This window comes from Mesitornis unicolor, unplaced genomic scaffold, assembly GCF_000695765.1.
Source record: "Mesitornis unicolor isolate BGI_N332 unplaced genomic scaffold, ASM69576v1 scaffold3243, whole genome shotgun sequence".
Lineage (NCBI taxonomy): Eukaryota > Metazoa > Chordata > Aves > Mesitornithiformes > Mesitornithidae > Mesitornis > Mesitornis unicolor.
Window position 1 is genome coordinate 59180 of NW_010175247.1, and position 23612 is coordinate 82791.

The 23612-nt window shown below is 37.1% G+C and overlaps 1 protein-coding gene across 6 annotated transcripts in view; it reads right to left on the minus strand.

Moving 5' to 3' along the window:
* ENAH (enabled homolog (Drosophila)) overlaps positions 1–23335 on the minus strand; it is a 50613-nt gene extending 27278 nt beyond the window's left edge. For 5 of the 6 annotated variants that reach the window (XM_010181310.1, XM_010181309.1, XM_010181308.1 and 2 more), the window contains exons 1-3: positions 23174–23335; positions 21589–21766; positions 9998–10082 (exon numbers count right to left, since the gene is read on the minus strand). In XM_010181310.1, coding sequence (XP_010179612.1) covers positions 9998–10082; positions 21589–21766; positions 23174–23305 — 395 coding nt within the window. In that variant the 5' untranslated portion in view covers positions 23306–23335. Of the gene's footprint in view, positions 1–9997; positions 10083–10448; positions 10461–21588; positions 21767–23173 lie in introns of all 6 variants that reach the window. The other variant, XM_010181306.1, reaches the window with a different exon arrangement.
* Between the last annotated feature and the right edge of the window lie 277 nt (positions 23336–23612).

The window sequence follows — 23612 nt, forward strand, 5'->3', positions numbered from 1 at the left end:
CCCTCACATGTTGTGATGGGGAAGGCATTCAGAATTTCTCCTACATGACAACTCCAAAACAGAATTGCTGTTAATTTACTTAGGTACACACAAAGCCTTCCCAGTTTGTTCTGAATCAGAGCATAAAGGGGAATAACAAGCAGTGCTACTATCTCAGCTGTTGATGTTACATGAAATGAGCCAACACCTCATGTACACCAAGATCACATTCTATCAAGCCTTTCATCACTAGCAAGCAACATCACTACATTCAACAGATCATCACACACAGCAACTAGGAAGCTATCCCAAAATAATATTACTCGGTACCTTTAGATCTGTATTTTGGGGTAATAAAAAAAAAAAAAGCTAAGTTGTTACAGTTTCTGCTCCTAGAGGTGAATTACTGACAGTGATCCTCTGGTCCCTTTGCTAAGAACTTCAACACAGTCATTCAAAAGCTTCAATCAATTTTCTTAAAATATGACCATTACCACATGTGTTGAAAGGAAAACAAAAATCTCAACTAGATTAAGAAACATCAAATGTTTACCGGTAAAACAATATTCTGCGTCAGAGTAGACTTAATACCCAGAGAGAACCTGTCTTTTTCCATAACATGTTTCATGCTTAAACCTGTAACTTTGTCATCTGGAGAAGAAGTCTCATTTTTAGGAAAGACAGAATCACAGAATGGTACGGGTTGGAAAGGACGTCTCTGAAGATCATGCAGTCCAACCCCCTTGCTAGAGCAGGATCACCTAGAGAGGATCACATAAGAACACATCCAGGTGGGTTTTGAATGTCTCCAAAGGAGACTCCACAACCAAGACTGTCCTTCCACCAGAGAAAGTATGCCTCAGCATTAAGCAGCTCTTGTTATATAAAAAAACCAGCTGTTGTGACAAGGGCACCAACAGAAAAAACCTTCTTTTAGCAAATCCATTGCTGAAACAGGTTGTGAAAGCAAATGCTGTCTGCTCTGGCAGGTCACCTTGTTTCCTCAGGTGGAAGTCTTTTTGTACATTCACATAGATCTTCAGGATTCAAACACTGGCTTGGTTTGCTTCTGGACATGAGATCAAGCCATTAATTTTTTCCTAAAAAGATGGTGAGAAACTGCACTGAGAAGACCATATATCAACCTTAATAACAGAATTCAGCCATCAACCCAAAAGGCCTCTTGTCACAAAGCCAGATACATTAAAAACTAAGGTATTCCCATGAGCAGCACAGACAGAAGCATCTTTGTATTGCATCCAAATTCAACAGGCACTGAGCTGATAGACATTCTAAGATGAACAGAAACTGGTTTGAAGTATTTAATCTTAAAACTCACAGCAGAAAACAAAGATCGGAGACAAAGCCTGCAGAAAACAAAATATCTTGAGGAACAGACTTGACTGAAGTAATTGCTGCACTGAGTGAAAAGGCCAGCTGCAGGCAGATAATGCACAGTATTTGACAGCTGTTAGTCATTTATGAACACATCAATTTCATATTCCATTCTTTTTTGGTTGAATAACTTGGTGTCAAAGCAGGGCATCAAATCATTCAGAAAGATCAATAGGAACACTATCCCTGTTTTGTCTGCTTAAAGAGACAACAACAAGGATGGAGGAAAATATTCACTAGTAAGATGAGTGCACTGAAAATTGAAAAATTGACATCAAAAACCATCACTTTATTACTAAAAAAAATAACGCTGAATTTGAAAAAAACCAAACACCATAAAACAGATTCTCTTGAGGGGAGATTTTCAGGTTTGTGTCCCACCTATTCTGAAGTTAACCATTAAGACACACTGTACAAGAAATCCAATGTGACTATAACAAACGTATTCAACCATGTATGCATTTTTCATTCTGTGCTTCACTAGTTTTTTTTAACAAGTGTGAAGTTTATAACACAACATAAACAAGAAATCTATGAATAATGCTACTATGTCAAAGTTCTAAAGTATCAACCATAATTAATTATCAAAACCTGGATTCATCAACCCAAACCAATTGAGTTGGTCAAACTGTGTTGGTGATCTGGCCATTAAACTTACATTTACCAATTAAATAAATATTAAAATACCTTTAACCATTAAAATACATTTACAAATTTAAAAAGTTGCATTGCAATGACCAGGTCTACAAGAAAAAGTCCATAGTATTTAAGTTCTGGAGCATCCATATGACTACACTTTCAGGGATGCTTCTCTAGCCTTGACTCAATCTATGGAGCAATAAACAAGACAGTAATGTTTGGAGTTTTATTCTAAAATGCTGAAAGCCCCAGCATGTGGGCATAGATACCATTATCTAATCCAACAGTCGCTGCCTACTAGAATACATCTCACATGACGGCTCTCCTCCTCCCAGCACTGAGTCACTGCAACAAACAGAGCAGCTGGCTGCAAACAGGCTACAAAACGCGTGGCTGAGCTGGAAGCGCCAGCACCAGACTACCTCAGCTCCGCCTGAAGCACGGTGTCATCTACAGAAGAGCAGCTACCTTGTGACTGCAAGTAACTGCACGCGCTCTGTGGACATCAATTTAACTAGATACAGCCAACCTACTTTATCACTGTTACAGAGGTGCTTTAAGATTGATTATTTCCAATTTAGCTGCCAGATTGAGTTTTAACAGCTTAATCCTCTAATCTTCTTCTGCACAAGTTCAGAAAAGGAAGAGGCGCGTCTACTACAGCCCTTCGAATTTGCAGGAACGTACCCAACAACAAAAACCAAACATCAGTGTTAAACTTGCACTTTCATGTCTAATATAAAATATTTATTCTTCATTCAAAAATTCAGCACAGACCTCACTCTACTGTATAGTAACATAAACCTACTGAATACGTATCTCAAGATCTACATGCTCATGTTTATGTACCATGGAATGAACACACACCACCTCCCAAATTTCGTAATTCATTTACAAAGACAAAATAAAGTCTAAATCATCTCAATACAGACTGCAAATTTCCATCAAACACAGGCAGCCCGCACTGAGACAGAGTCTTCATGAATAAAAAGTACACTTGATGTACCAATAACATCACCTCAGCAGAAGTAATCAATATTTAACCTCTTGGCATCTGCCTAAGCTCTCTCAGTTGCTTGAATGTCATTTCACATCATCTAAACTGAACTTTTGCTGTATGCTAAAACCCTTACCAAGTTAGATCTATTTACTTATTTTTAAACGAGCATTTTTTTTCAAGTGCTAGGCAGTCTAGGCAGCTTCTACTTGAGCAAAGTGCACTTTGTTTCAGAGAAACCCAGACTAGAACTAGTCAACTTGATAAAATGAGCAAAAAAAACAGACACTCAGAAGATGCAAAAATTGACTGCTCAAAGGTAAGAGGTTTGTGAAGTGAGTTTATGTATATGCTCTTGAACTGACAATTAATTCCAATTTAAACAGTGGTGGAACTTTGGTTCTTTAAACAGTAGTGAAAGGTGATATTCTTTCAATTATGTCTTTTTTTAAAATTTGTATCAAAGAACACTTTGCACTTAATTTAATGCAAAATTATAAAGACATTTAATTGACTACACGTGTCATGATTTTGAAACACCACGCAAATCTAGAGGTCATTAGAGCTATTTCCAGTGTTCAAGCCACTTTCCCGATTGATCACCATTACATGTAATACTTCCACTGTCAATCTGATTTTCCCCATACACTAGTATTAAGAAATCCTAAACATGAGCAGTTAGTTGGGTTTTCCCTATCCCTAAAAGTGTCTAAAACCAGGAAACCAACTATGTACGATTTCTCATTCTATTTTGATAATAAAATTCTGCAACATCATCCAGCTACTTCTATCCTCCTTTATACTCCTTGCACATCAGCAGCAAGGACTTGCTTTGTTCAGCAAAACACCAAACAAGATTTGATCATTTCCAATCCCAATGATGCAGAAGGAACTGCCTGTTCCTACACTCCTCACACTTCCACAACAATCCTCCTCTCTTGCACCTTAACTAGGATTTTCCCTCTTGGTATCTGTCAAATGCTTTACTAAAGCCCAAGGTAGGTTCCTGTGTGATCTAGTTTAGATGATCCTGCTCTAGCAGGGGGGTTGGACTGGATGATCTTTCGAGGTCCCTTCCAGCTCCTGAGATTCTGTGATTCTGATTCTGTGAACACCACATGAACAGCCTTTCTGCTTTTGAAAAAGAAAAATATTATCTGGGTACAGTTTACTGCACTATGTTTTATCTGGTTAATTATTCTTTTCATCAAAAGTGGTCCTAAAGCTTTTCACATTAGCACGGCCAAACAAACAGGCTTTCATTTCCTTGATCAAAAGGGATTTAAGGTCTAACAACAAGCTTTTTTTGTTATAAGCTCAAACTGCATTAGTAGGAAAAAAGAAAATTAGAGAAAAATTGGTTTTACCAGTCAAGCAAAAACTCGTAACCAACCACCACGACAAAGACATGAAGAGGCAACTATAAACTTAAAGGTTCTCAGATATAGGATAAAAGAGAAAGGGATCTATTAATGCACTCAAACCTCATCAAGCCTAGTTTTCCTCACCTTGATCTTTTAATCTCATTAAGTTCAAGCGTTCTGTTAGTTTACGTATCTGGTGGAAGCCAGACTGGGGGAAATCATCTGTGCACATTCCATTTTAGACAAAAAATTAAAAATCAACAGTAGAAAAATCTACTTCCATTGGCAATTCCCTCAGCGGTATTCTAGTGACTGTGGTGAGGACAGAAATCATTTCATAAAAAGGAATCACAATAACTAAAAATCTGGAAAAATGTAGAACAGCTTCTAATCCCAACTTCATGTTTTGCATTAAACAGAAAAAAGCCCACAAAATGGAAAATTTTACAGAAAGGGTAAGATTTCAAAGAGACATTTTAAAAAGAATTAACTAAGATACTTGTCAGAACCATCCTTCAAGCAACATCCATATTCAATTGCAGCAATTAAGGCAGCAATTTTGGCAATGTAGTCAAAAGACTGCTTAATGGAAGAGTTCTTCTCAGTCTGCTAAACATATCAATGTTACCCAACATCTACAGATATTCAGTACTGCAACCAGACAGCACCCATTACCTCTCCATAAAGTCAGTTATTAAGTCTCTGAAAGTTAAACTTGACAGAACTAAGGAAAAGTCAACTGTGAATGGGAAGAAACTGTGAATGGAAAGAAAATGAGAGGCACTAAAAAAAAGAAAGTCATTATTATACCAGAACTGTTTCCCAAAAACTTTGAGGACAAGGGTCAGGGGGAAGGTAGTCTTTAGGATGAGATGAACACCACCGATGGGTTTTTTTTCTTGTCTCGTTCTGTTTCCCATCCTATCATGCAATGCAGAGGCTGGAAAGATTCAAACAGCTTCAGTCTGTCCCATGAAACTACCTCAGCAAGTTCAACTTCAAAAGTTTACACTGATATAACTCTGATCTGCTGGAAAACCCTTGTCTTAAGGCATTAAAAAAATCCCTTTAATTCCATCTACACCATGTCTCTGGGACACAAACTTCATGAACATTTTGCAACAAGCACAGCACACAATACAATGATATAACAGTATTCTACTGACCACTCATACCCTAAACCAAAAAGCCAAATACTGTAAGTCTACTATACTCATATCCCTATCTTGGATTAGAACTGTTTGCACAGTTAGAATCTGACCTATCCATACACCTTCCTCAAAATAAGCTGTCAGATAAATGGCACAATTTCAAAAGCAAAGGGAAACAAAGTTTTCAAAAGCAAAGTGATCTCTTCAACCTGGTATTCTATGATTCTTTGGAAGGAACACTGGAAACAGTACATCTGGCCACTAACTAGGGAAAGGTCATGGGCTGTGGGAAACCCACAGAAACCAGGCTACCAGGGACAGAAAGCAACAAGCAACTGTTCCTTCTTTTAAACTAATATAGCTACATCGCTACTGAATTGTGGGGTGTAGAGTTTGGGGGTTTTTTAATTTCAGCATTTCCACACAGATTTTTAAAACAGCTCAGGAACTATATATGTAATAATCATTAATTTACAGAGGCAAAATATAAATAATTTTACCATAGTTAAAATTAAGATTAGCATAATCTCAGAAAAAAATACTTTTAATCTGTAAAATAAAAAGCATTCCTTTAAGTCTAACAATAAAAAAGACTGCTACCCTTTGTCAGCCTCTGAACTTGTACTATCTCAAAATAAGAATCCTCCCAAAAGATGTTAGGAAAACTACACCATATCACTACTAGTTTCTAGCACAGTCACACACAAAGTTTTCTTTAACAGTATCATCCCAATTCACGATATAAACTAAAACTGTAAGCAAACTTTAAGTACTCAGCAATTTTTAAAAGTCCGTAATATTCCATGGTTGTGTTTGTGAGATCCTAACATTTTTAAGTACTTACGACAGAATTCGGTCAAGTTTTGGTCCATTACGTCCCTGAAGTACAACAGGTGGCTTGTATACCTTCATTATTGCTTACAACCTATACACTTTCTCTGTTTCTGGTGTTCTTGGCCTCTTTACTTATGAAGCAGTGATGATTTCGAAGTTATTTATAAACATTAACTCATTAAATTCCCAAGTGTCATAATAGATTCCAATTCAGTGACTTGTATTCCTGAAAATATACTTACCATAGCTGGAATAGAAGGTAAGTTCACATGCACGAGTAGCACACAGAGGCATGCCATGAACTAATCTTTTATTTTAAAATGGTATTTGCATTAAGTAACTCTGAAGTTATTAGCAAATATATATGCCAACTAGTTGGCTCATTATCAGACAATCATTGGAATTTAAAAATGCTGCCTGACAACCACTCTGACAAAATGAAAAATAACCCAGATAAAAAAATCCCTTCAGTTTTGAGGATCAAAAATGGAAGCTGGAGTATTTCAAATCTTGTTATTACTGTGCTTAAATGAGTGCAATTTAAGGAAAATGAGTCATCTTCAAGTACTCCCTGACAGGGAAAGCACCACATGTAAGGTTTCTTAAATGAAAGTAACAAAGTTATCAATTCACCAGACAAAATTATTTCATTGATCACCTCTGGTGTAATCTTAGCCTTATAAAAACCTCAGTGCTTTAGATCGCACATCTGGTCCTCATGGCTTCACAGATTGTCATCACTGTGCAGTAAACAACGTAAATATTCAGGTAACAAGCTCTGCACCAAAATAAACAAAGTAATATTACTACTTCAGCACTTTTACTCTAAATGTAAGTCATTTAAATCCTTCCTAAAATAGAGAAAAATCTTTGAACCAAAATAATACACTTTCGTTAGCAATGATCTAATGTAATTCTTCAGTTACCAATTTCTCCAAGATACTTGAACATCAGTTATAGAAGTAAAGGAAAACATCAGATCCATTGAAGAACTCTTTAATGTGCCATTCTTCACCAGTCACTCCTTTGGCAAAGCATTTCCAAGGAAAATGAGGCTACAAGCCACATAACTTAACATTTAAATAAGTCCTGCTTTGAGCAGAGGGTTGGACTAGATGATGTCCACAGGGTCCCTTTTTCAACTTTAATTTTTATGTAAGCTGATTTTATTTTCCTCAGGCTTAGAATAACTTCAAAAAATATTTTTCTGAACTTAACATGGGAGTTGGTCTGAATCCAGGTATGCTTAACTGGATGGATATGAGACCAGCACTTACAGACAACTATTATCAAGCCACAGCTTAAACAAAACCTCCACTCCACAGACACACATTTCACATGCAACAGACTTAGCAAAGCCTTTCTACTGATCCATCACAAGCCCCATGTTCCTTCCTACACAGTAACATTTATTCCCTTCTCTTACATTCCCTGTAGTCTTACTGCTCCCCACAGAACTCAGTTCTGCCCACACTGTCTTTACCCTTTACTGAGACTGGAAATGTCACTTGTAGATACGTTAAAATAACATATACCTATTCCTTTTCTTCCCATCTATTTACTACTCTACATTATGGCAGTAAGACTACTGTTACTACAGTCTGAAAGCCAAAGGACAGTTATTACAAAAGAGAAGTCCTAGCTGAGAGTTAATTGAACCGTATTACTACTATAACTATATGGATATAAAGAGACTGAAGAAGCATTTGTGAAATGTTTTAACAAAAGTACCTCTTCTTCTTAGGCTTAATGACACAACAGCAGACAACCTGGCTAGCAACACCAGTAAACTCTCATTCCAGTTCTCTATCCCTTTTTAGGAGAAAAACAAATCAAAACCAGAACCAGACTTCAGAGGATATTATATTAGATGAAAACTAGTAGAGCACACTGATCAGATAAAGTGAAGCCGTAAGAATGCCATCTGATAACATGTCCTTTACATTCAAATTTTCAAGAGTGACTTGCAGAGCTCTTAATATGGGGCAGCACTTTTTTCTGAAGACACATCTATCTGCAGTGCTTCTCTGAAAAGTATTTCAGCATTATGAATTTCAATTAATACAGCCTTCTAAAGGAATAGATGGGAAATAAAAATATTAAAAGCCATTAATGTAGAACAGAAAAAAATATCAAACGAAAAAAAGCTTTTTAAAAAGTCTGTCAAAAGAAGTGACATAAAAGACTTATTATGACGGCAGACTTCCACGTAAATACATCAGACAGACTCATAATAAGCTTCTTGCTATTTGTTTTTAAACAAGGAGACTTTCAGATAAAACAATCCCTGCTCAGGTTTAAGACTATACTATAGAAAAAGAGACAGACAGGTATGACCAATTTTGATCAACATGTACAGCTAGTTTATCGAATCTATAAGAATTATTCCCAAATTAGCAATCTAATTCTGCTCACATTTGCATAAACAAACTAAATGCAAAACTTTGAAATGGAAAAAGATTCAGTGCCAATTAGACCCAACATGTTAAAATATTTTTCCAGTTACCAGTGAAAGCTATTAAGTGCATTTACACTATCAATCTGGACCACTTCCAATTTACTCAAGGATCCTGTTCCCTGTGCATCTGTACTGCATGTGACCCAAATTGCTCCCAGCATCCCTTCTGGAAGGGAACAGCTAATCTCCTGGGAGTATTTTGATGGTAAAACAATACAGGATTGCACCACAGGCAGTATGCTTGGCAGCCCAAGGTCTTGCTCTTTTCACCTAGCCCAGCCTGACAACACTACCCTTGAAGATTTTGCTACTTCATATACCCATGTCCCACACACTCAACTTACAGCACTAACCAATATTGTCACAAAACAGCAGCGGGAATATGGCAGCTAGAAAGTTCATCTCCAGAGCCTGGGCACATGATAGACACGTAGCAATTATTAAAAGGAACTGAAAAAAACCCCTATGTTAAAAATGCTTGGGCCTGAAAAATATCCCACAGAGTATAGGACAGGGTACAGTGGCTTCTCATTGACAGGAACAGGCTTAGCCTGAAGGAGTGCCATCTGGTCAGGGGAACATGGGCAGCACAGATATAACCAATATTGATACAGCTGAAGTTAAACTACTAGAGGGTCCATAAATTTATCACTAAAAGCAGAAAATGAAGTGTTCTTTGCCAAAGAACTAATACAGCATAAAGCATAAGCTTCCAAATAGAATATTTTGATCTAGTGCACCCACATTCAGGAAGAAAAATTGTCATTCTCCATCATGATTTAATTCTCTACTTCTAAAAGGTTAAAACTTCCTCCCTTGCGTGCTGCTTTCTTCATGAGCGTATGTCAAAAACTGAAGACACAGCAGTCACTGGAAAATTACTGAGACTGATTGAAAATGATAGCAGTGAAATCTTCCAAGGCTTCCCATCTGATCTTCAACTCTTCCATGACAGGCCAATACCAACTGCATTGTCTGAACGGGTGGAGATCACAAACAAGGGATCTAGTTGCAATCAAAAGTTTTCACACAAGAAAGCTGCACTACTGAAAACTGCAAGTATACAAATGCTGCCCTAACACAGGAGAGTCATTATAAAGCCTTGACATTTAATTTTTCATCATTAGTGAGGAGTTACTACATTCTTTAATTGAACAGCTGTTCACTTACAATACCATACCTCCTCTGGATTTCCAATTCTTCTTGTGATGGACCATTTTGTACTTGAGAGGGAAGCTGTGAATTCTGTCGAGGCAATGTAGGACCTAAACAAAGACAGACCATAAATTAATGATTTGAACTCTTACTATGAAAAAAAACAAAACACAGAATCAAGGAAAAAGGCCAGCCAGCACATGACAATATAGGAACTATTCACTTCTGCTTTTAAGCCAAACAAGCTCAACAACATAAACAGCAAATAAAAACTGCAGCAAATGTTACCTTACATATTTGCAGAATGGATTTATTTCATGTGGATGAAAAGGCTTCACAGAAATGCAAAATAAATTTTATATTAGATGGGACTTAACAAAAACTTTGAAAAGTACTCTAAGTCTGAGATTTTTCTTAAAACAATGGACAAGTACTCTTGGAGGAACAGAAAAAGGCTCAAAAATTAAAACACTCACCTAAATAGAATACTGGAAATGAAAAAAAAAACAACAGGAGAAAAAACCATCATAAGCTTATCACCATATTAAGAAAAGGAAAGATAAAGTATGTTTCTACAGGTCACACCAAAATCTGCTCAGATTTTTGCTCATCAACTTGGATCTTTTATGGAAAGGTAAGCATTGTGTCCCAAAGGACAGAGGCATATAGCAAATGTACAAACTGTGAATTGTGCCAAGCAGAAGAAATGCAAAAGATAAGGACATGTAATTTCATCTTTAACTTTTACTGATGGGCAATTCTGAATAATATATCTTTCAAATAACTCTATATGCTAGATCTGTCTTCTAAAACAGAGGCTTTTCCATATGCCTCACAAATGTATTTACAGCACAAAATTATTTAAAAACAATTAACAGAAGTGAAGGATGAAGGCGCGTGGAACCAAATACAGTAGATCATGAATGTACTGTTTCTGTAAAAACCGGCAGTAAACCAGGAAATTATTTAGACTACAGATACACTTAAGATTATGGAATTTATAAGCAAGTAGAATTAAAAACAATTAAAATGTATCAAGTTCTGAAAAGGACCCAAAGCGAAACAGTAATTTCTTGCTGAGACTCCACTCAACTAGTTAGAGTGATAGAGTTGTAATGAGATCACTCCCATCTCAAATATCAAAACGTAAAAGTTGTTTGCCATCTGAACTTGTGAAAGTCATCCAAAAACATGAATAGACCATGTGTGATATGCTGGGACATCAAGGACAGGCTCTGCCTCAGACTCAGCAAACAAGTGCCCTGTTTAAAGGCTATACTGAAAGATTAATTTACTCAAACCAGAATTGTATTGTTTCCACTGTGGTCATAGAGACAATGAAACCTGAAAATTATAGAAGTGTACACTAGCTCCTCTACCCTACAGTAAAAATGTAGCGCAAGAAGTTTACTTCTAGAAAAGAAAAGCAGGAAGTTTACTACAGAGGTTATGTCTTCCTTATTTATTCTTTTCAGCAAGCATTAAGTTCTCATACCTAAGTACATGATGCTGCACTGGACGTCCCATTTTGGCCTGGAGTATCTCCAACAGATACTCAATCTGTATTATTTCTAATGCAAAAGATTTAACAGCAATGATAATCAATAATTAAGTTATCAGTAAGTCGAAACATTTGCCATATTGCTCATCTGGAAAACTTTTCTGTTTTAAAACTTCTGAAGTCACACGTCCTCTTTCCTCTGTGTGACAGGTGGATGGCTTTTATGCCCATTAAACCACGAGCGCCACTCCCAGGCAGCTGGGCTGTTTGCTGTCTGCACCATGCCGCAGCCTTTCATGGCCTTTTAGAACCAGACGCAATCCGGCAGCAGCTGTGTTGCTGCTTAAAGGTGCTGAATACCACCACTGCTTGCCACATCTAATACACTCAGATCTGCTATTTTTCAGCATGATACACATTGACCTCAAAATGAACAACAAAGAACAAAAACAGAAACAGTCACGCTACGGCCATTTACCAACCAGATCTACTTTGTACTGAAAATACAGTAGAAAGGAAAACCTCAGCCTTCCATCCATTTAATCTTCAACAGTATTTAACAGTCTTTTTGAAGAAGGTATTATCACACTGCAGTTGCTGAGTTTGGACTGCCACTCTGCAATCCTGCTGCCAGTGTCCTTCCTGCTTGTCCTTCCTGTTTGCTAAAACCCTGCTTTATTTTGCTAGCATCACTGGAGACCAACCATCTAGCTGCACTTGCACTGGCTATTCAAACCAGCCTAGCTATCAGGAAACTTGTTCTCATAGTCTCGAACTTTGTTTTAGTGCACTCTGTCAGAAAATCATGCTCTGTGAATTCTGCAGAACTCAGCCATCAGCAAGCCAAGCTAGCGTAACTTCCTAGAGCAGGTTGGTCAGGGTACGTGCTGCTTTCACGGCTATACATGCAAAAGAACCAAACACAATCACCTGCTAAAAATTAACACAGTCGTTCTACTATTTCATATACATTTTTGCCATAAGGAAATGCAACCTGAGTATACTAAAGTCTTTCAAGAAAGAAAAAGTTCAGCCACCAAGTGACCTGGTCCGTTCTCTGACAAATCCTGTCAAGTTACTGGTACATACCAGCTAGAAAAGTATGTTTTATCCTATAAAATTAATTTGTTACAGCAAGCCAAGACCATCACCTCATTGCTAAAATACAACTGTCTGGACAGTGGGACAGATGGGATAACAGATAAATAAGCGGGAGCTAGCTAATAAAAAGCTCTCTCAGAGGCTTTTAAACCCTTTGAGGTACTTCAGAAACAAGAAGACCCAAGAGAAATACTCACAGATACTGCCTGGAAAAAAGTCTGACCCTTCTACAGCATCATTTTATCTCCAAAGACCAGTACAAGCCAAGTAGGAGACAAAAAACTGGGAGTTTTAAGGAAAGCCTAACATATTTATTTTTCTGAAGAAAGCACAGATGGTGCAGTTCATGGTGCACTCCGACAGACAGAGGATATAATTTCATGCTAATTTGTTCAGCAGCCACTCCAGTTTCAATGCTTTCTGGTTTTCAGCTTATTCTTGCCTTTGCATCACCCCTTCCTCTATGACAGTTCAGGCAACTGTGTAGAGACTGAGACACTGACTGGAAATCCAATGCAATAAAAATCCAAAAGAAAAAGGCCTGCAAGAAGTGTTCTCACCCAGGACCAGTTCTGGTCCTTAACGCAACCACACAGACATCTATGCTGGTATAGCTCAGAGAATGGCATAAGACTGCTGAGGGCTGCTCGAAGCAAATTAAGCATCCCCTACATCACCTTTTCAAACCACAACCACAATTGTAGTTTATCAAACTCCTTAACTTCATTTTCACCTCCAATAGACTTCTTACATCTGTTTCTCCATTCAGGAGCTGAATTAATTCCAGTTGCACAATCCTGGAAGTGTAATTAGCAAGCTGGAGATGGAAACACATGGTTTCTTCCTCCCACGATGTATTTGGGTTCATCAGTTCCTTCAGTCTTTCAGTTACATTGTCTGCTTTGGAGGTTCACACCAAACCCTCCACCCTGCTTCTTTTAATGTCACCTGCCTTATGCTAGCAGTGTTGACATAGCATCTGGCTAACATTAAAGACATCACATTCTTATGAGGTAAGAGCCCTAAAAAGCCCTAAGTATCTACTGTTCAAGATTGGAAAAATACATGTACTACAGGTTTTACAATGAGCTACAGTGTGTAATTTCATTTGGCTGGACAGGCTTGCTTGGGAGCTAGTAATGTAAGGATAGGTGAAGTGTTTTTGTTCCTTGAACCCAACGGTTCAAGAAAGCCAGAAAAAATGCAAAAACCCCACTCCTGCAATTACCGTACTGTTCCGAGTACAGCATAAAAAGCAAAATGTAATCTTTAAAAAACCTAGTACCTTTAGAAAAAGCTGGTCAACTATGTCACACATGAGAATTTTAGTCTGAGGTGAAGATCTCAATTCTTCCCCCAGAGAAACAGTTTATATAAACAACTCACTAATTACGAATTTCTACTCTTTCGTTACTCAGCATGTTAGTGCCAAAACTAAGCAACATCCCAATTACACAGTCTGATATTCAAATCATAATATGACTGACTGACGTCATGGTTTATACAGTTGTTCCATCATCTGACGACCCCTCCCCACCCAGGGAGAGGAGTCAAGAAAAGGAAAGGAAATCTGCGGTTTTAAATAAAAATACATTGAAGAAAATAATAACTAATATTAATAACAGTATTAATATAAAGCACACAGAGTTATATACTCAGCCAATATTTTGAGGGAATACATCTTGGGTAGGATGGTAGACACGTCCCTTGTGAGATGACAGGCATGGAAGAAGGAAGGGGGTCGTCCCCAGCAAACTCCCCAATTTATAGTGAACATGACCTTTATGGTATGGATTAATACTAATGGGTCAGCTTGGGGTCAACTCCCCCAAGTTGCTTCTTCCCCCGGCCTCTACACCTGTTTACCTCAAGACCATTTAAGACACCGAGCTTCACATATCAGTATTAGCTGAAACCTATAACAAAGTCTTATCGCTTTGTTCCCATGAAATCAAGTTTTGTAGTCCTTACAGAACTGCAGTGTCCCTGAACAGAGATGTGACTCTCATGTTCTGTCCCAGTAAACCAGGACACTGACTTTTCAAAGAAAGAATAGATTAAATGCTGATTGCAGGTTAATTTATATAGGCATATGCTGTAAAGATAAGTGTACTGATTAATTATAATCTTCGGAAAAAAATTTCATTAAGGAGAGTCAGTACACCTACTAAGGCAAAGAACACACCCCAGGCAAGAGTTTAAAACCACAACAATGGATTTCTGTTGTAGAATATAAAAACTTTTTTAAAAAAAAAGTTTTACTAAATGCTTAAAAGTTTTCTGAACTAATGGAAAGCAGAGATCTAGGAAGTAATAATAAAATTGTTACGGTGAAGTAACCTCTTTCACTTGTCACTAGATGTTTCTCCTCCCATTCAGAGCCTGTCCTGCTCTAGGACATTACAAAGCAAGTTTGGGGAGACTTGCTAACTAGCAAGAAGGAAAATGGCACCACACCTCTAAACCTGGATTTGTATCATGGATGTACAAGCAAGACTATGATGGTCAAAAATTAAGGCATTAGCAAGTCACGAAACTATTCTCTAGTACTTCTATTTGGGCAAACCATCTTCCAGCTAAGACTTCTCATTCCTTCACATACCTACTTCCTCATGCACAGGTACCATTTTGTACGTACCTTCAGTTGAGTTAATTTACTCTCTCTGATTTATTTTAGCAGAGCAGTAGCTATGTTGTGTTTTCCATACTGAAAGCATATGCTTTCCATTTCACTTCACAAGGACTTTTACCTGATCAAGGTAATAAGAGGGGACAAGAATTAAAATATTCATGACAATATGTACGAATTTAAGTAGAAATAAGCCTCCTATCAATGTCAGCAGAGCCCTGGAAACAGAGTGCTGATAACCTGGCTGCTAGGCTTGGTTCAGAAGGAACACGCTGGATGATCTCAGGCAGGTTTGCAGCTTCCCTCTCTGCATGAAACTACAATATCACAATCTTAAAAAAGCAAGTATTGAAAGATAAACCTACTGCAGGATATTTATTACATTTTTTTTTTCTAGTTCTGTCAAAATGTCTTTAAATAGCAATGTTATAGATGACGACTGTCACTATTTGCATATAATACTACAGAAATGAGCCTAACAAAGCTGTATTTCTACAGTTATGATCATGATTTTTTGACAACAGCCTGTTCCCCAAAGGCTGCAGATTTAATACAGCTACAAAGTCTACTGGTAGTATTTTTAAGGCAACAATATGAACTCTCAGGAGAAAAATATACTAACATTCCCCAACGTTTATTAAACAAAACTTTATCCACAAAATTAATATACTTCTATGTATGTTTGCCATGCAGTAAAAACCAACTACCAAAATTTAATTAAACTCTCTTTCACCTGATACAATACTAATCCTGAAGAATGACACAAATCAGAAATACCACACAGGTAACCCTTAAAAGTGAGTATAATTCCGCAAACTTAGCAACAACCCTCCCTTCACTTCCAAATACCTCAACTAAGACTAATGATGCTTTCAATAATCTTATGTGCAGTTAAAATGGAACCAAAGTATTTTGACCAATAAGCAGATAAAACTTCCTTTAGGTCAGTATTTCTGCATATAAATCAACATTGGCCATTCTAAAAGTCTACTAACTACAAAAAAATATTTAATCAATCCCATTAGAAGGGAAAAAAACCAACCTTACTAGCAAAAATAGTTACTATTCAATTTCTGACTACATAGGTAATAATACCACATCATGTTACTCCCATTCTGACAGAGAGTGCTGACAGCCTGCTCCAGAGGCTTACCAAGCATACAGCTATAACATAATTACTTCATTGCAGTAGAATAATTTTTCTCTCAAGACAAGTTTTAGCATGATAGGAACCAAAACAGCATGAGGAGAAGCATCTGAGATCTGTTCCTCCCCCCTCCCCCAGCTCCGCATATGCATTTCTCATCTCGGTCTCCTAGAGTCTTTACACATATTCCAATTAGGCAACCCAAGTTTTTGCTTCAGTTTGCATTTCCCAAAGATAATAAATTATTCAATCTATGATACAAGTAAGTGCATTCCCCTATCAGCAAGGATTTAATGACCTGTCTTTGCTGTAAGAGAAAAGACCGCACATCAGTATACAGCTGTAGAACAAGCATGCACCTTTTCCCCATAAAGATCTGATTATTTAAGAACTGGGACACCAAACTTCTAGAGTTACTAATAACTTCAAATAACTTTAACCTGATGTCTGGGGTTTTTTTCCTCAAGTTTAGACTAACAAAATAAAGAGACCCTGGAAACAAAAAACTGTTTCTTTTCGCTCGTCCTCATTTTCCTACAAATTAAAATGTCATCCAAGGCAATGTTAGAACAGCTTCACTGAAGCCATTCGTATCCTTGTCTTTATAACCAGTATGTATGACATCCTTCAGTTCCTCTTTTGCCACTTTCATCTTCTGCAATGAATAACTCAAAGTACTTCCTCAAATGCAAATTACACACACACACACACACACACAGAGATACATACATACCTCATACTTAGTTTCTTATTCTCATAGCAAGGCTGTGCCGAGACTGAAAACAGATGCCACACAAAACACCACCAAGCCCACCTGAATCAAAAGGTACTTTTTTCAGCAGAACTGAGTAAGACACCCCTTTGTTCCTCTCATCTCCCAACGCACACTTCCCTTACTTGCCCTTAATCCTTCAAAGGAATAATCCACTTTCTCCCACATCTGAGAATTTTATCAGCCATCTAATTTCCCTTCATTGAGGCTTTTCTTTCACTCCGGAGTCACTTTGATTGCAACACTGAGCTCTACCTAGTGCAGATATGAAAATGCTCTCTGTAATGCAATGCAAAAACCTTCACAGAACGCAGCCATCTTTACTCTAGACAATTAAGAACAATTACTGAATATCTCAACACACCGCACACAGCCTTAAAGCCAGAAATCCTCTTTACCTCTTCAACTGATGACCCACATTTGGCACCTCAGACAATTCTTTAATAAAATGAGTATATCTTTCAAAATTTTCCCAAATGAGTGACAGAAAAATATTGGTTCGTATTTAATACATCCTGTAAACAGTATGGGGCAGGAACTTGTAGTATTAGTAGTCTACCTTAAAACTCCAGGAGACAAAGCAATTTTCTCTCTTCTGCATTTGCAGGTGGCCTACAATGTGCTCGACTAGCCAGCAGGAAAATAGTCTTGGTTGAGGAACTACTAGCTAAGACAATCATTCAAACTAGAACAGAGTGAAACCACTTTGTCTTTTACATTGATTTAAATAAGCAGAGTTGAAGCATAAGAGAAATTAGGATGATGATGTGATCAGCACACTAAATTAGGGGAGAAAAAAAATTTAGAGACAGTTTTATTTCAGACAATTTCACTGACAAGGCAGCCATCAGTCTGAGATAAACCCATAGTGGCTTTTTAGAAAAAAATTGCCAGTTGCAATAAAGCCTTTACTCCAACTTCAGACACTTTCACTCTGAACTCAGAACAACACAGAAAGCCAGGTCCTGGGTGCCCCATGGTACACACACCCAGTGCCTTCGCCTCTGCTTCTGCAGATCCACTAGAGGGAGATCCTAAATCAACCAACCCCAAATTCTGCAGCAGTACAACAGCTGAGGGTGCCAACTGCAAGCAAAGATCAATGACATTTTTCAAATACATGCAAGAGAATCAGACTGTATGATTTTATTTATCTTTAAAAGAGCAAGTGAGACATAAGTAACAGCTGACTTGCAAACCAAAAGAATGTCCACAAAATAATCTTTAATACTCCTCAGAAGTCCTTTATGTTTCTGTGAACCCCTGCATAAAGTTGAAAATTCATCTACAGTTTTATGAGTTTCTGAGCAGTATGCGCAGCTAACATTAAAACTGCTTGCCTTTTATGAATAAAATAAAACTTAAAATAACCAAGATATACACAGCAATAATAACACAGCAGAAAATAAGGATACTGCGAGAACCAAACTTTAATTGTAAGCAATTGTAGAATAAAAGGGAAGTTTTCTTTATAGGATTTATTTTACTTGAGTTGGAGATTCTATATGCTGTTTTTGCATATACTACAAAAAACAGCAATTTACATAAATTATTAGAGACAAGTTACCCCTATAAAAATCTGTACCTGAAGAAGACATTGTCAGTATACCAACCAGGACTGCATCCATTAGAAATTTTTAAAAGTCTAGCAGATAAACTGGAAGAAACAAAACTATCAATATATAATGTACTGATACTCATGTATTAGCACAATTTCCTTTCATAACATATATGCCCCAACAACTTCCCAAAGAAGGCTAATCTGTTTATTTAAAGGGGGGTGGGGTAGGGGGAGAATGCAACTCATTTCCTAAAATGAAGAGCTAATATTAGAGCCTCAGAGGCAGAGACCTATGTAAATATTCGGTTATATCAGACATGCCAGGGGAAGGGGAAAAACAAAACAAAATAAAAAACAAAAAACACCCAACAAACCACAAATGCAAAAACATTTAACACCGAGGATACATTGCTACCTGTACTTTTAGCAAATTATACCAACTGTAAAGAAAAAAAAATTGCATTAAACTTTGAACAAGGAGTCCAATTAGTTATTTTTCTAAACTGCAAGCTACTTAGTAACCTATTTCCGTCATTGAAACGCGCAGAAAGATATGATCTGTTTTACTTCTTACACTCACACGGGTCAGAAAAATTAAGTAATATGTAGATCATACACTGACAAATCTCCCTATTAACAAAACTTACTATCAGTTGTTGACAGTATTCTAACACAGATATATTATGAACATTTATCTTTAAACACCATCTGGAAATTGTAACAGGCTTACAAAGCAATTCAATATACATATTATGAATTTTTTTACAAGCAGCAGTGCAAAACCACTCATCTGCTGAAGTGCCACTGGTAACTCTAAGCTTTGTTTTAATTTCATCTTGATGGAAGCTAGAGCACCTGTATATATGTCTGTGAAACAGGTAAGTCACAGCTCATTTTAAACAGCCACAGTCATTGGCTGAAAGAATTTACAGAAGTAGCGTTACCTCCTCCTGCATCAATGGTGTCCACCATTAGTTTAAGATGTAGATAATGGATGCATTTTGACATGCACCTACTGCTACCAAGTCAAATCACAGAAAAAAGAAACAAAGAGACTACTTTATAACTCAGAAAACTTACAACCAGTCACTATCACATAGAATCATGCAACATAATTCATGCTCTTGTCAGACCTACATTACAAATGAGGTAGACTACAGCACTGCAGCCAGCAATCAGGATATGATGTTACAGTCATACTCAACTCTCACTTCAAGCACCACACAAAAATCCACCTGAAAACAAACCAATACCCCAGTCATCAGGGATTAACTGGTATTAAACTGAATGAAGCAAACTCACACCGAAGGGCCACTTTAGAGATCAATGAAGAGACCACTAGCAATAATGATTTGGAAGGACTCGCGATTTGGGATGAGCAGAAGACTAAATTCTAAGTACAGTGATTTTCAGACTCATTGCAAAGCTCAGCTTTCCTCCTCTGCTCACCATTTAAGAAATTACTGAAGTGATGCAACAGGAAAGAGCTATTTTCATTTAGTTGTTTGCTCCTGTGTAATTACACTGATTCTAGGCTACTGTTAGGATGACATTTTGTATTACTGAAGTTACATGTAAAGAAACTACTAAAAATTATTTTAATTTTATCCAAGTATTAACAAACTGAAGTGGCATTCTAGTTCAACATAATTTCTACTATTGAAGAACATAATAATGTAGTTGTTAGCCCATATATACTTTGCACAAAGCAGCAAGAGAAATTTGTCATAAGACAAATTGCAATAATCCATGAAATCAAAACATAAACGCACTGACCAATTAAAAAAGGAGCATTGTCATGCCTGCCTATGTCATGTTAGCCTCTCTAGTAGCTCGGCTTTAGTGTTAGGAGGAGTTAAATTATGAAAACATATATATGTGTACATACGCATACACAACAGCATAAGCACTGCAGAATGTATTATCCTTGATCTAGATCGCTTCATTTCAAAAGGCAAGTCTTGAAGCAACTATCCGAATGGAAAGCAACTTGATAAAGTCGCCCTTTTTTGCTTTAGTTGAGACAGCCCCAGTATGGTTATCTACAGCCTCTCACTGACACAAGAGAAAGAAAACCGGCAGAGAAGTACAATCTCTTGTTACATGGGCAATCTTTACACTTCAGTGAGGACAAAAGAATTTGATTTGGTTACAAGAACACAAAAGTCTCCTGAAGTCTTTAAAAAAAAAAAAAAAGACAAAAAACCTCCTCCAGTATTACACTGATCAATTTGCTGCAGAGCCTATACAGAATATATTACAGACACCACCTGAAGACTGAAAGCCACTAAGCTTTCCCCCCATGTTTTAAACCCTCCATGACATCCTGTTATGCAAACAAACTAAATGATCCGTCTGTTGTCTAAATTATATGTGTTCATCTGAAAGTTACCCCTGAATGAAAGGTCTCCAAACTAAAAAACTCTGTATGGTGAGAACTGCAAAACAAAAAGATTACTTGAATTCCAAATTTTGGAGGAAAAAAACCCTAATATTTTCACAATAAACCAGTACTCTGTGAGAAGGAAAAAATACCAATATGCATTAAGAACACTGGATGTATCTAGAAATCCTGAAAAGTACCCTGATTAAGAGCTACACATTTGTTGGTCAGGTATTTCAGTTTTGTTTCCTAAAAAAAACCTTCCAGTCAGCATGTTTCTATATGTAATAGGTAACATGAAAACAGGTTTACTTGTTAGGAATTGCATTTACACAGATGGCAGTCAAGTTGAGAATCACTATTAAGCAGTAGCAATTAGGCAACGAAACACCCAAATAATTACAATTGCTAGAGGCTGCATCATGACTAGAAACAAGTCTTACTGACTTCATGCATAAACATTTGAATTTTTTCCATCTCTGTATTTGAACAATCTTTAAAAAAGAGTTAAGAGACTCTTACCAGCTTCCTGTGAATTTAATACTTCTAAGGCATGCATCATGGCACTTGCGAAGACATTGGCATCTTCTTTGCTGCCAAAATTCAGACCATACACCTGCCTAGCATCACGCCACTGGTGGAAGGTCTGTGTAGCCTGATTGTACTTCAGCCCTTTCGGAATGGCACAATTTATTACCACCTATAATGATAAAAAAAACCAAAACCAAATAAAACAACTTATGTTTAAATTTGCTATTTCATCACAAGTGAATGCTTCAGATAGATTTTATTCCCTAACCATGTGGGTTAATTCCAGTGCCATAATCCACAAGATCAAAATACTGAAGCACGTAACCATTTTCATTTTAATTCCAATGCCACATGAAATCAGTGATGAGAATACACAAGGGCACTAATGAGATATTTTGTATCAACTTTTGTAGCTGAAGCATTCTCATTTCAAATTATGAAGTGATGTTTCATAACAGCAATATATTAGTACCAACAGTTCTTACTTTTAGTGGCAAAGTACTTGATGTGAATTTGCTTTTGAATTTCAGAAACTCAGTTTTCCATTAACTTCACGGAATACTTGGTAGAATCCCATTTTCTAGCCAAGTTATCATCTTTTCACTGTGGCTGCTGCAACCCTTAGCTTGCCATGCAGTTTATGTGGACTTCTACTAGGCATGACAAGGTATCATTTTGCAAGACTGTTATGGCTCACACAAAGGGTGATGAATTCTAACTAGCAGGACAATCATTTATTACAAGCCACCCACTAAAAGGATCTTGGGTAACTACAGCCTCTCATCCTCTTCCACTAAATAGTGGGAGGAAAAAAAATGACAGGTTTATTCTCAGATGAATGCAGAGAGATCATTTATTCTTGGAGTAAGTGTTTAATGACAAATCACACAGGAGATTATCAGACTGTGCTTCAGGTGTGTGATAAATGCCCAAGACCAAAAGAATGTTACTAAATGTTGGGAGAGAGGAAAACAGATACAGCAGCTTTCCTCAAACAAAAAGATTAGGTATTTAACCTCACCTCAAGTATCACAAGGCAGAGCATATTTCAAGGCAGAGTGCTAAGTCTGCCATTGAATCAAGATCTAATAACTTCTTCATGAAGGAAATTAAGATGTAATCCTTGTTGCTCCCCTCTTAACCCCTCAGAGTGACAGATGACCATCTTTACCAAATGTCAGAACATTTTCTTTTAATGATCTGATGAAATGAGAAATCATCCATCCAACTTCCCATAATACAGGAAGAGGTACCAGAGAATTATTGGTACCTATATAGACTGCAGCTAAGAGCAGAGAATAGGGAAGAAGAAAAGCTCTTAGGTTGACACTTTGCCTTAAATAGAATCAGATGACTTCTATGTACACCACTAGCCTTTATGTCTGTCTGTGGGAAGGAACAGTAAAAAGCACACAATGACTATTACCTTGGACATAGGTAAAGTGCTTAGTTAAAAATAAAAACATTTATTATTTACAGTACCCATAATTTTACTGAAGACCTATTTCTTAATATTAAAAACAATCACAAAACCAGCTTTAAGATTGCTATTCCAAATCTGCAGGGATTCACTTACCTGATGATCCTGAATCTTCCTGCCTACTACTCTGAATGTGTTGTTGCCTGTGTGATGATATATATGAACTCTGCTGAATCCAGTTGATCCACCAGCTGGTACCCATTTCTTATTGGCATCATCGTAGACCATTACAGCAGCTCGTGCTTGGCAGATACTCTGTTCACTGTTAAAATACAAGTATTTTAAAGTAAAACATAAAATTACTTACAGTAAAACATAATTTTTAACCATAACTAAAAAAACCCTCAAAATGTTAAAGTAATATTCCTTGCAACTTGCTGAACCATCCATCTTTCTAAACATAAAACCACTAGCTTGACTTCTGCTTAAAGGTGTTTGTTCTGAAAAGCTGTCATCAAGACAAACAGGCATAACTACTAATGAACAAGATAAAAAGAGAGATTTACTTCTCCTTTTTTTTTTTCCTCCACACTTT